At 43.7% G+C, this 14,696-nt stretch overlaps 2 protein-coding genes across 2 annotated transcripts in view; both read right to left on the bottom strand.

Annotated features, from left to right (window-relative positions):
* Positions 1-7,834, bottom strand: part of riok1 (RIO kinase 1 (yeast)) — a 32,139-nt gene extending 24,305 nt beyond the window's left edge. Inside the window, exons 1-2 of the mRNA XM_065953411.1 lie at positions 7,587-7,834; positions 513-708 (exon numbers count right to left, since the gene is read on the bottom strand). Of these exons, the coding sequence (XP_065809483.1) occupies positions 513-708; positions 7,587-7,639 (249 nt within the window). The 5' untranslated portion in view covers positions 7,640-7,834. The remainder of the gene's footprint in view (positions 1-512; positions 709-7,586) is intronic.
* Positions 7,835-9,118: 1,284 nt separating this feature from the next.
* The window catches only part of cdyl (chromodomain protein, Y-like), a 38,724-nt gene continuing 33,146 nt past the window's right edge, over positions 9,119-14,696 (bottom strand). The window contains exon 7 of the mRNA XM_065953410.1: positions 9,119-9,763. Within this exon, the coding sequence (XP_065809482.1) occupies positions 9,752-9,763 (12 nt within the window). The 3' untranslated portion in view covers positions 9,119-9,751. The remainder of the gene's footprint in view (positions 9,764-14,696) is intronic.

The raw sequence follows: 14,696 nt of genomic DNA, 5'->3' as shown, positions 1-14,696 counted from the left end.
GACAACAACTACGACAAGACAACACAACAACTACGACAACACAAAAACAAGACGACAACAACTACGACAAGACAACACAACAACTACGACAACACAAAAACAAGACGACAACAACTACGACAAGACAACACAACAACTACGACAGCAAGACGACACAACAACTACGACAAGACGACACAACAACTACGACAGCAAGACGACACAACAACTACGACAAGACGATACAACAAGACAACACAACAACTACGACAAGACGACAACAACAAGACAACAAAACAACTACGACAACACAACAACTACGACAACAAGACGACAACAACTACGACAACAAGACAACAACAACTACGACAACAAGACAACACAACAACTACGACAACAAGACAAGACAACAACAAGATGACAACAACTATGACAACAACAACTACGACAACAACTACGACAACAAAACAACAACACAACAACTGAGATGATCAAGATGTTCACAGACAACCAATCAGATCCATCGTTCTCACCTGACAGTTCATACTCGTTCTGATGTATCTTTTAGTCAGATCTCCGCCTGATGAACGCCATGCCCACTCTTCATCGCCCTCTTCCTCCTCCTCGTACTCCTCCTCCTCCTCGTACTCCTCCTCCTCCTCGTACTCCTCTGAAGGCTGCACAGCGATATCACTCATCTGGCACTGCACAGCCGACAGCTGTGATTGGCTGTCAAAGGAATATAAAAACAAATCAACAAATGTTGAGTGGGTAGGCAGAGGAAAATCAAGAAAAGTCCACACAAACATGGTCTGTCAGTCCTGCAGTCCTTCCTCCGTCCAGCAGGGGGACAGAGTGAATATAACTTTACTGAGTTCAGGATGGGACGTTTCAGACAGGATGGTTTCAGACAGGACCGTGACCGGACAGGACCGTGACCGTTACAGACAGGATGGTTACAGACAGGACAGTGACAGACAGGATGGTTACAGACGGGATGGTTACAGACAGGATGGTTACAGACGGGATGGTTACAGATGGGACGGTGACAGACAGGATGGTTACAGACAGGATGGTTACAGACGGGACGGTGACAGACAGGATGGTTACAGACGGGATGGTTACAGACAGGATGGTTACAGACAGGACAGTGACAGACAGGACGGTTACAGATGGGATGGTTACACTTGGGATGGTTACAGACGGGTTGGTTACAGATGGGATGGTTACAGACGGGACAGTGACAGACAGGATGGTTACAGACAGGATGGTTTCAGACAAGACAGTGACAGACAGGATGGTTACAGACGGGATGGTTTCAGACGGGACGGTGACAGACAGGATGGTTACAAACGGGATGGTTACAGACAGGATGGTTACAGACGGGATGGTTACAGATGGGATGGTTACAGACGGGATGGTTACAGATGGGATGGTTACACATGGGATGGTTACACATGGGATGGTTACAGATGGGATGGTTACAGATGGGATGGTTACAGACGGGATGGTTACAGACGGGATGGTTACACATGGGATGGTTACAGATGGGATGGTTACACATGGGATGGTTACAGACAGACAGGATAGTTACAGACAGGATGGTTACACATGGGATGGTTACAGACGGGTTGGTTACAGACGGGATGGTTACAGATGGGATGGTTACAGACGGGACAGTGACAGACAGGATGGTTACACATGGGATGGTTACAGACGGGTTGGTTACAGACGGGATGGTTACAGATGGGATGGTTACAGACGGGACAGTGACAGACAGGATGGTTACAGACAGGATGGTTTCAGACAAGACAGTGACAGACAGGATGGTTACAGACGGGATGGTTTCAGACGGGACGGTGACAGACAGGATGGTTACAAACGGGATGGTTACAGACAGGATGGTTACAGACGGGATGGTTACACATGGGATGGTTACAGACGGGATGGTTACAGACGGGTTGGTTACAGACGGGATGGTTACAGATGGGATGGTTACAGACGGGACGGTTACACATGGGATGGTTACAGATGGGATGGTTACAGATGGGATGGTTACACATGGGATGGTAACAGACAGACAGGATAGTTACAGACAGGACGGTTACAGATGGGATGGTTACAGACGGGACGGTTACAGATGGGATGGTAACAGACGGGATGGTTACAGACGGGATGGTTACAGACGGGACGGTTACAGATGGGATGGTAACAGACGGGATGGTAACAGACGGGATGGTTACAGACGGGATGGTTACAGACGGGACGGTTACAGATGGGATGGTTACAGACAGACAGGATAGTTACAGACAGGACAGACTCTCTCTCTTTCTCTCTCTCTTCGTCTCTCTCTGTCTCTCTTCCTCTTCCTCTCTGTCTCTCTCTGTCTCTCTTCCTCTCTCTCTCTGTCTCTCTCTCTTCCTCTCTCTGTCTGTCTGTCTCTCTCTGTCTCTCTCCCTCTCTCTCTCTGTCTCCCTTCCTCTCTCTCTCCCTCTCTCTCTCTCTCCCTCTCTCTCTGTCTCTCTTCCTCTCTCTCTCTCTCTTCCTCTCTCTGTGTCTCTCTCTCTGTCCCTCTCTCTCTCTCTGTCTTTCTCTCTCTGTCTCTCTTCCTCTCTCTCTGCCCCCTCTCTCTCTCTCTGTCTCTCTCTCGCTCCCTCTGTCCCCCCCTCTCTCTCTCTCTCTGTCTCTCTTCCTCTGTCTGTCTGTCTGTCTCTCTCTCTCTCTCTCTCTCTGTCTCTCTCTCTCTCTGTCTCTCTCTCTGTCTCTCTCCGTCTCTCTGTCTCTCTCTGTCTCTCTTCCTCTCTCTGTCTCTCTTCCTCTCTTTCTTAACATGACAGATCAACAATCTATGTTTCCAAAACATTTTGAACAACAAATGATAACAATATATACAGTAAACAAATATGAATAAAAGACATTAACAATAACGTGAATTATTTTTACAGTGTATTTCTATGAAACATTAAGTGTATTTTGTCTCATATTTAGCAGCTCGTACTGCACACAGACTTTTCTCTCCACAGAGATAGAGCAGCTTCTGAGGATCAGTCAGGATATTTATTATAAATGTAATCAAAGAGAGTCTCTCTTAAATCTTTATCCATGTCACAGTGTAGGAGGAAGTGAGATTCTGATGGCAGAGTGAACACAGCCTGGCCTCTCTGGGTAACCAGTTCTGTCTGTGACGGCCTGTTTCTATGGTCAGACTGTGTCCACTCAGTCTGTACATCGTCATGGTTTTCTTTAGTTTCACATCCCTCACTGTGCTCAGCTACTCTGCCAGCTTGAACTCTCTGTTTAGGTTTAGGTGATTTGGTGTCTGGCCGTGTGTCTGCGGACTCTCGATGTTTCTACACAGCTCTGCATGCAGGGCGTCCAGCTGCTGTTTTTCCCATTTGGGGAAGTCTTGGTTGGTTAATGGGCCCCATACTTCACTACCATATAAAATGATTGGTTCTATTATTGAATTGAGAATTTTGAGCCAGGTCCTAATTGGAATGTCAATCTGAATTTTTCTTTTGATGGCATAAAAAGTGTTTCTTCCTCTCTCTTTCAGCTCATTCACAGCCATGCCAACATGTCCAGTGGGAGTGATGACTAAGCCTAAATATGAGTATTGTTTGGTGTACTGGATTTCTATGTTTCCTAATGTGAATGTGTTTCTCTGAGAGTTGGATCTGCTTTGGAAGGTCATTATTTTGGTCTTGTTCATATTGACAGTAAGTGCCCATGTTTGGCTGAACTTGTGGAGGATGTCCAGGCTCTGCTGTAAACCCTCTGGAGAGGGAGACAGGAGAACCAGGTCATCAGCAAACATCAGACATTTGACCTCTGTGTCCTGCAGGGTCACACCAGGAGCTGTGGACTTCTGCAGTTCTTCTGTGAATGTGTTCTTATGTTAAAAGAGGGTTGGGCTCATGATGCAGCCCTGTTTCACCCCACGGTACTGCCTGAAATAATTTGTTCTTTTGTTTCCAGTTTGAATTGCACATCTGTTATTTACATACATAATTTTAATTACAAGTTTTCCCCCCTATAACACTTTCTAGTCATTTGTAAAAGAGTCCTTCATGCCAAATGGAGTCAAAGGCCTTCCTGAAGTCTACAAAACAAGCATACATTTTCTTTTTATACATTTTCGTTAAGATATGATCTGAGAAGTTTATGATGCTGCAGAGTACATATCCCCCCCTCTGATTTCATACTCTTTCCCCCCCTCTCTGATTTCAGACTCTATTCCCCCCTCTCTCTGATTTCAGATTCTATCCCCCCTCTCTGATTTCAGACTCTATCCCCCCTCTCTGATTTCAAACTCTATCCCACCCCCCTCTCTGATTTCAGACTCTACCCCCCTCTCTGATTTCAGACTCTATCCCCCTCTCTGATTTCAGACTCTATCCCCCCTCTCTGATTTTAGACTCCATCCCCCTCTGATTTCAGACTCCATCCCCCTCTCTGATTTCAGACTCTATCACCCCCTCTCTGAATTCAGACTCTATCCACCCTCTCTGATTTTAGACTCTATCCCCCTCTCTGAATTCAGACTCTATCACCCCCCTCTCTGATTTTAGACTCTATCCCCCTCTCTGAATTCAGACTCTATCCCCCTCTCTGAATTCAGACTCTATCACCCCCCTCTCTGATTTTAGACTCTATCACCCCCCTCTCTGATTTTAGACTCTATCCCCCTCTCTGAATTCAGACTCTATCACCCCCCTCTCTGATGTCAGACTCTATCCCCCTCTCTGAATTCAGACTCTATCCCCCTCTCTGATTTTAGACTCTATCCCCCTCTCTGAATTCAGACTCTATCACCCCCCTCTCTGAATTCAGACTCTATCACCCCCTCTCTGATTTTAGACTCTATCCCCCTCTCTGATTTCAGACTCCATCACCCCCCTCTCTGATTTTAGACTCTATCCCCCTCTCTGAATTCAGACTCTATCACCCCCCTCTCTGATGTCAGACTCTATCCCCCTCTCTGAATTCAGACTCTATCCCCGTCTCTGATTTTAGACTCTATCCCCCTCTCTGAATTCAGACTCTATCACCCCCCTCTCTGAATTCAGACTCTATCACCCCCTCTCTGATTTTAGACTCTATCCCCCTCTCTGATTTCAGACTCCATCCCCCTCTCTGATTTCAGACTCCATCCCCCTCTCTGAATTCAGACTCCATCCCCCTCTCTGATTTCAGACTCTATCCCCCTCTCTGATTTCAGACTCCATCCCCCTCTCTGAATTCAGACTCTATCCCCCTCTCTGAATTCAGACTCTATCACCCCCCTCTCTGATTTCAGACTCTATCCCCCTCTCTGATTTTAGACTCTATCACCCCCCTCTCTGAATTCAGACTCTATCACCCCCCTCTCTGATTTTAGACTCTATCCCCCTCTCTGATGTCAGACTCTATCCCCCTCTCTGAATTCAGACTCTATCACCCCCCTCTCTGATTTTAGACTCTATCACCCCCCTCTCTGATTTTAGACTCTATCCCCCTCTCTGAATTCAGACTCTATCACCCCCTCTCTGATGTCAGACTCTATCCCCCTCTCTGAATTCAGACTCTATCCCCCTCTCTGATTTTAGACTCTATCCCCCTCTCTGAATTCAGACTCTATCACCCCCCTCTCTGAATTCAGACTCTATCACCCCCTCTCTGATTTTAGACTCTATCCCCCTCTCTGATTTCAGACTCCATCACCCCCCTCTCTGATTTTAGACTCTATCCCCCTCTCTGAATTCAGACTCTATCACCCCCCTCTCTGATGTCAGACTCTATCCCCCTCTCTGAATTCAGACTCTATCCCCGTCTCTGATTTTAGACTCTATCCCCCTCTCTGAATTCAGACTCTATCACCCCCCTCTCTGAATTCAGACTCTATCACCCCCTCTCTGATTTTAGACTCTATCCCCCTCTCTGATTTCAGACTCCATCCCCCTCTCTGATTTCAGACTCCATCCCCCTCTCTGAATTCAGACTCCATCCCCCTCTCTGATTTCAGACTCTATCCCCCTCTCTGATTTCAGACTCCATCCCCCTCTCTGAATTCAGACTCTATCCCCCTCTCTGAATTCAGACTCTATCACCCCCCTCTCTGATTTCAGACTCTATCCCCCTCTCTGATTTTAGACTCTATCACCCCCCTCTCTGAATTCAGACTCTATCACCCCCCTCTCTGATTTCAGACTCCATCCCCCTCTCTGAATTCAAACTCTATCACCCCCTCTCTGATTTCAGACTCTATCCCCCTCTCTGATTTTAGACTCTATCCCCCTCTCTGAATTCAGACTCTATCCCCCTCTCTGAATTCAGACTCTATCACCCCCCTCTCTGATTTCAGACTCTATCACCCCCTCTCTGATTTCAGACTCTATCCCCCTCTCTGAATTCAAACTCTATCACCCCCCTCTCTGATTTTAGACTCCATCCCCCTCTCTGATTTCAGACTCTATCCCCCTCTCTGAATTCAAACTCTATCACCCCCTCTCTGATTTTAGACTCCATCCCCCTCTCTGATTTCAGACTCTATCCCCCTCTCTGATTTCAGACTCCATCCCCCTCTCTGATTTCAGACTCCATCCCCCTCTCTGAATTCAAACTCTATCACCCCCTCTCTGAATTCAGACTCTATCCCCCTCTCTGAATTCAGACTCTATCACCCCCTCTCTGATTTCAGACTCTATCTCCCTCTCTGATGTCAGACTCTATCACCCCCCTCTCTGATTTCAGACTCTATCCCCCTCTCTGAATTCAGACTCTATCACCCCCTTTCTGATTTCAGACTCTATCCCCCTCTCTGAATTCAAACTCTATCACCCCCTCTCTGATTTTAGACTCCATCCCCCTCTCTGATTTCAGACTCTATCCCCCTCTCTGAATTCAAACTCTATCACCCCCCTCTCTGATTTTAGACTCCATCCCCCTCTCTGAATTCAAACTCTATCACCCCCCTCTCTGATTTCAGACTCCATCCCCCTCTCTGAATTCAAACTCTATCACCCCCTCTCTGATTTCAGACTCTATCCCCCTCTCTGATTTTAGACTCTATCCCCCTCTCTGAATTCAGACTCTATCCCCCTCTCTGAATTCAGACTCTATCACCCCCTTTCTGATTTCAGACTCTATCCCCCTCTCTGAATTCAAACTCTATCACCCCCCTCTCTGATTTTAGACTCCATCCCCCTCTCTGATGTCAGACTCTATCACCCCCCTCTCTGATTTCAGACTCTATCCCCCTCTCTGAATTCAAACTCTATCACCCCCCTCTCTGATTTCAGACTCTATCCCCCTCTCTGAATTCAAACTCTATCACCCCCTCTCTCTGATTTTAGACTCCATCCCCCTCTCTGATTTCAGACTCTATCCCCCTCTCTGAATTCAAACTCTATCACCCCCCTCTCTGATTTTAGACTCCATCCCCCTCTCTGATTTCAGACTCTATCCCCCTCTCTGAATTCAAACTCTATCACCCCCCTCTCTGATTTTAGACTCCATCCCCCTCTCTGAATTCAGACTCTATCACCCCCCTTTACAATAAAGGCACAGAAAGCCCAATAATAAATCTTTAATAATAACACATGTTGAGTAACTCAGTCTGAGCTCACCTGTCCTCCTCTGCGTCATCAAACTGTCCAGGTACACAACCGTCCGCCGACATGACGTCAGAGACCGTCTGAGACCAACACCTGAACCAGGACCAAGCAAAGAACTAGAACCTCACAGAATCCACACGGGTCAGAGAGTTCCTCACGGTATGGCGTGCTTTCTTCACTTCCGGGTCTGACTCACGTCACTACGGCAAGGGGCGAGGGTCTTTTCGCGAACTGCAGCTCAGTGCGGCCCCCTGCCGATGATAGCACAAAGTTCTTCTTCTATCGTGAGTGGGTGTCTCCATAGACCTGACCCGTCCGTTACATAGGTAGCAAATGAGTCCAATCGAGAGCCACATCCATATTGGATTTGCAGTCTCAACCTAACTTCAGATCAACCTAACGACAGCAGTAAGGCGGGACCGGCGGGACTTAACTCCGCCCATTCAGCTCGACGTCAGCAGTCCACTTCACAGCATAGCTAACAGCTAGGCTGCTATCATCAACTATTCCTGCTCGTCCTGAGAAAACTCTACAAACAGTAAGTTAACATTTAACTTTTCTACAACACAGTTAAAACTAATTATATTCAACCCAAATATTTAATTAAAGTCTTAAAACTACACTTTGTTAAATATACAACTATGGTTATTAGTTATTTGTCAGAGCAGTTAGACTTTGTCAGTGTTAGCAGAGAAATACATTAACAAAGTTTTATCCATAAACTGTAAATAAATATGAGACATCCAGAAGAAATCAATATTACAAAGCATACAGTTCATGTTACTGTTCTGACAAAAAGAGGAATGTCTGTGTTTTATATTTACTGATGTCAACAGCGATGAGGTGAACATGACAATTTAAAAATAATGATTTAGTATTTATTATAAGACATTTGTTTTCTATTGAACCTGTGAAGTCATGGAGTCTGTGGACAGTGTCAGCTTCACACCAAAAACTTTAAGTATTAGAAACAATAGTATTTAAGACTGGCATCTATTATTAGGAGCTGCAGCTACCTTGTTCAATATTATTCCTGCAGATGTGGCTCATAACAAAAAAACACCCTGAGCTGTCACATGTAGTTAACTGTACATTTTGTCTGAGGCATTAATTGAACACCTTTGTATTTCTCCTATAGACACAGTGTGGATTATTGGTGACTGATCCATCGAGGTGCCCAGAGAGCTGCAGAGACAGAGGAAGAAACCTGAGCCTCAACAACATCTGTATTTGTTGGTTCTTCTGGGGTGGACTTCAGTTGCTTCTTTTCAACAGCTCGCTGTGAGGGAGGTCTCCCCCGGATGGCCTGAGTGATGACACCCACAGGCTGAGAGCTGAGGCGGGTTTTAAACCTCCTGACAAACCGTTACACCGCGCCCACCTGTCAATCAGGTCAGCTACACGCCTTATTGTGAATAACTCTTATCCTTCATCAAAACAAAACTGATGAGTCATCAAAACATTCACCCCCCGTACAGTGTGTGTCCATCGAGACATGAGCTAATCACACCTATTTGTTTGTTTTGTACCAAGCTGTAAACATGTTCATCTCTGCTGTAAAAACAGACTTTTTTTAATGTTGTTTTTCAGATTAAATAAATATTTCTATATAAATGCACTCCTTTATGTCTACTTATGAGTATACATTTCAGATTAATGCTCAACTCAATAGCTTAGGGAAGGAAGTCTACTTTTACACAACTTCTTATTCTTTTGATAAATACTAATGCAGTTCATTTCTGAAAGTGGGATGGAACAGAGTCATTGCAAAAATATGACCTTAAACACAGCCCCATTCTTAAATCAAGATACACCGAGAGTAAATAAGATCAATAACTTGTGAATAAAAACACAGTTAAAAATGATTTAGAAATGTAGTCTTCCCTGATCTATATCACATAATATCAACTTCTCCCATCTAAACTGGACAAAGGGTTTTAAAATGGGAAGAAAATGGTTTGATTGCAAGTTGTTTGGAGGAGATCTAGTTTTATTTGAACAGCATGAATACAGTCTTCCAAGGAGCAAACCCTCCTCCTCCTCCTGAAGCCTGTGGAGCTCCTTCATGTACTGCTGTCTTATCTGCTGGCAATCTTCTCTCAGCAGAACATTGACTGTTGAAAAGTCATTCTGAAGAAGCTCGAGCATGTGACATGGATCCAGGAGAACATGGACTTTTAGTGAGAGGTCTTCAGGATGGAAAAGAAAGAGAGAAAAAATCAGTAATTCATTAAATCATTTTGTTTGTTCTCATCTATTTTTCTGTATTAATTTGTGTGTCAGAGCACATTTATAAATTCAACAGTTTACTACCCAGACAACAAAGGTCCAGTATTCAGGTAATCAACATCTATTCAAAGTTAAGAAGATAAACATTATTGTAATCATGCTGTTTTCAGCTCTCTCACTCACACAATGATATTCCACATCAAATGGTCTCAGATTTTGTGTGAGGAAAAATTAATCAGTTTATTGTGGATAGTACTTCATCTTAACATGAAACAAATATAACCTGAATTATTTAAATCATTAACAGGTCCCAACTCTCTGTGCTTCAGTACAGAACATACAGTAACTCATTTATTATTAACATGAGCTCAGTACATGGCTGTATTCTTCAAACTATTTCTTATACTTTATATCTATGTGCTTCATATCTTATTTTCATTCCATATGTTATTTATATTTTATATTTTTACTGCTATATTCTGTGTAAGAGCATCTGTAATGATTAAGAACTATATTTGTTTTGAAATTTTATTTTTTTTAGGAAAAGCACAGTATGGTTTACATTGCACATAACCTTCATTACTTGACAGACTTCCTTGATCCTCATATAGTTATTTGTCCATTGTTTGTCCCCCATTCCGCAGGGACTTGGGAAAGACTGGTGCGGAAAGTCTGAGTGTCTTTGTCCATAATGCTTTCCCAAAATGTTCTTTTTCTTATAAATCGTTCATTTACTGCAACATGTGAACCACAGAACCCTGGAGCTTACTGTTTCTGAATGAAGCAAAAAGAAAAAACAAGATGTAGAGGGTCGGTCTTCACAATTCACAATTAAAATCAGTTAAAGTCCGATCTTACAGGTTTTACATACTCAGTCCATTTAGACCATATTATATAAAACTTTTATGGGAAAATGTTATCTTTTCCATGACGTAGATCCCATGTATAATTTCCATCCATTCCTCGATGGTGGGTGGATCTACTTTTAACCATTTTCTCGTTATGGCTTTTTTACTTGCTGCAAATAGTATGCCGAGCAATTTAATGTCATTCATGCTACAATTTTCAGACAATATCTCACCCAGATACACAGTTTCACACTTGAAAGGAATGTTTGAGCTAAACTCATTAGTGATATGTTGACGAATTTGTATCCAATAACTTTTAATAACCTGACAGTTCCAGAATATGTGGAAGTGGTCGGCTCCGTTAGACCCACAAAGTCTCCAACAAGCATCACCACCCCCTTGATGTCTTTTCTGAACGGGTGTAACAAAAAATCTCACAACATTTTTCCAGCAGAACTCACGCCACGTGTTCGACCCTGTTGAGATCCACTGTAACCGGCATATCTTTTCCCAACTCTCCACAGAAATCAGCACATTGCCTTCTTTTTCCCACTTCTTCTTTATGTATTCTGTGCTCTCTTGTTTAGATTGTAGGATGCCGTTATATAATCTGGAGATGATTTTATTTCATGATTTGGACTTGAGAAGAGATAGAAATATCTGCAGGAACCCTGATTCCCCCTTTTCAAAAGCCTTCTTCAGGTTTTGGTTCAAGTAATGCCTTACCTGCAAGTGGAAATAATCGCCTCTCTCCATGAGGGGGGGATAGATTTCTTCTCCAGCACCCAGTTAAATGTTTTTAATAGTGTCGGGGCTAATTGGTCTTGCATTGTTTTGTACCAATCCGGGCTGTAACCATCTGTCCCTGGGGATTTCCCCCCCTTAAGTCTCCCAATTGTTGGATATTCATTTATCATTTTGCTCGCTCATGACCTTTGGTGTGTGTATTGACGATAAAAAAGCATTGATCTTATATTCGTCGTCCATTTGTGTCTGAGAGTAGAGTGTTTTGTAATATTTTTCAAAGCACTGTTGGATCACCTCGGGACTAGTTTCTATTTTACTTGTTGTAGGGTTTCTTATTTTGTGAATAGTTCTATCTGCTTGTTGTTTTGCCCCCGGTCTCATAGTATTGTTGCTTTGTAAAGAGAAGCTTTTTTTTGTATTTCATGTGTGTTTATATCGTCTATTTCTTTTTTAAGTTTTGTTATATTAGACTTGGTCTCACCTTTTAGGGTTTTTGAATGTTCTTTTTGAAGTTCCTTCAGTTCGTCCTCTAAGTCCTTGAGCTTTTGTTGTCTCATTTTCTTTTCATAGGAGGAGATAGCTATTATTTTGCCTCTAATCACCGCCTTCAAAGCATCCCAGAGTATTGATGGCGTCACCTCTTCGTTATCATTGTGATCCAAGTAGGATTTAATTTCAGTTTTCAGTTTATCTTTGATAACTGGGTTATTTAAAATGTTTGAGTTCAACCTCCATAGAGTAGACCTAGTCTTATTATTGAGGTTAACCGACACGTATACAGGACTATGGTCTGAAAGGGTACTAGGGCCTATTCCACAATTATTTAATCTATGAAGTTCTTTTTTAAACGTAAATAAATAGTCTATACGAGAATAGATATTATGAGCTGATGAGTAATGTGTATAATCTTGACCAGTTGGATTTGCTTCCCTCCACACGTCCACAATTCCCACTTCACTCATCAAAGTGTTGATTCTTTTACTAATACTTTTAGCCTCAGACTTTCCCCTTGAGGAGTCCATTAACGGGTTCAGACAAATATTAAAGTCCCCGCCACATATTAAAATCCCTTGACTTTTTGTTGTCATTATTTCAAATATGTGTTTATAGAAGGACCAGTCACTACCAGGAGGAACATACACGTTAAAGAGACTCACCATCGTACCTTCTATTTTACCTGTAATTATAACAAATCTACCGTCGTTATCTTTATATTTAGATATATGTTTGTAATTTGCAGCCCCTGATATCAAAATCGCTACTCCTCTCCGCCTCCCCGATCCGTGGGAGGAAAAGTAAACATGTTTAAATCCCATTTTATTCAATTGGTCATGTTCAGAGTTGTCAAGGTGAGTTTCCTGTAAGTACGCTATTTGGATTTTCTCTTTCTTTAGTTTTGACAAAATGTTCCCCCTCTTGATTGGATTGAGTACACCGTTTATATTAAGTGAAACCATTTTTATCGAACTATTCTGCATCTAGGTAATTCCCCCGCCAACCTCACACATGTCCCTGGTAAGCTCCCCCCTCCCTGACAGAACCAACAGAGAGTGAACAAATGAGTAAAGAACAAACATCACACTAAATATCATTAAACTCAACATGAATTGTCAGTATGACTCCCAATGTAGGGGTCTATAAGCCTGACCCTACTGAGCCTCGTAGAGGAGGCTCTAAGGGGAAACCTTCCTCCTGTGACAGGTAAAAGGGGCCCTTATCAGCGACGGCAGCAGCAAAAGAAAAAAAAGGTAACCCGAACGAACCTCTTAAAAGTCTAATGAGTTCCTACCAATTCTACAGTATCATCACTGTAGGGAGTGATGTGTAGCAGTTCACCCGTCCCCGGGCTTCAACTGCCCGGGCTCAAAGAGAGATAGAAAAGGGACAGAGAAAACGCAACAAGTGGTGGGTCCAAAGGAATAAGATCCATTAGGTCACAGAAGGTGCTGGTGAAGATCTCCTGAAGGCTCGGAGCTTCTCCTTGTAACTTGATTCTCGCCCGGCGTTAAATGCTCCTTTCCCCGCTCGCCTACCCGCTTTCCTCCAGGTCAGGTTTTGAGGATTATAGGTGGATAGTCGTGGTCCAGATTTATTCGGTTATCTTGCCAGGTGAACCCCTTCCCTTGCCAGGCCTTGCGGAGCAGTGTCTCCTTCGTTTTGAAGCTTAAAAACTTTGTTATGATGGATCGTGGCGGGGCGTCTTCTGGCGACTGTGGCCCCACTGAACGGTGTGCTCTTTTGATGTGCAAGTCGGGCGCGTCATCGGATAACCCGGGACCCTCTCGGAGGGTTAGGTCGCATTTGTGGAAACAAATGCAACCGTCGTTGGAGACTCTTTCTCCGCACCCTCCGGAACCCTGTAAATTCTCACATTCTCGCGTCTGGAGCGACCCTCCAAGTCCGTTAGTTTGTCCTCTAGCCTCCCGTGTAGCTTTAGCATCTCCGTCAGGACTTCTGTGTTTTGAATCCTCTCCTCTGCTTTCTCGATTCGACCTTCCGCTTCATCCATTCTGGTGTTCACTTTCATAATTTCTTCTTTAATTGTCTCCAGTTGTTCTTTTATCTCTTGTCGAAACCCTCTCAATTCTTGCAGAATCAGATCCAAATCGGCCATTTCTCCAACCGCAGCTTGTTAGCTTATCGCTCGCGCTTGTTAGCTTAGCCACTATTAGCTTATGTTGTCGTGCCTCGTCTCCTTCACCACTTCTTCGTTTTGCGAACGTTTACTGCTCGGTATCTTCACCACTTCTTCTTTTTGCTAACGTTTACTGCTCGGTATCTTCACCACCTCTTCTTTTTGCTAACGTTTACTGCTCGGTAACTTCACCACCTCTTCTTTTTGCTAACGTTTACTGCTCGGTATCTTCACCACCTCTTCTTTTTGCTAACGTTTACTGCTCGGTATCTTCACCACCTCTTCTTTTTGCTAACGTTTACTGCTCGGTATCTTCACCACCTCTTCTTTTTGCTAACGTTTACTGCTCGGTAACTTCACCACCTCTTCTTTTTGCTAACGTTTACTGCTCGGTATCTTCACCACCTCTTCTTTTTGCTAACGTTTACTGCTCGGTATCTTCACCACTTCTTCTTTTTGCTAACGTTTACTGCTCGGTAACTTCACCACCTCTTCTTTTTGCTAACATTTACTGCTCGGTATCTTCACCACTTCTTCTTTTTGCTAACGTTTACTGCTCGGTAACTTCACCACCTCTTCGTTTTGCTAACGTTTACTGCTCGGTATCTTCACCACTTCTTCTTTTTGCTAACGTTTACTGCTCGGTATCTTCACCACCTCTTC

This window comes from Labrus bergylta, chromosome 4 (genome assembly GCF_963930695.1).
Source record: "Labrus bergylta chromosome 4, fLabBer1.1, whole genome shotgun sequence".
Taxonomy (NCBI): domain Eukaryota; kingdom Metazoa; phylum Chordata; class Actinopteri; order Labriformes; family Labridae; genus Labrus; species Labrus bergylta.
Note: the sequence above shows the minus strand (reverse complement) of the source record. Positions and strands in the feature narration are given on the sequence as shown.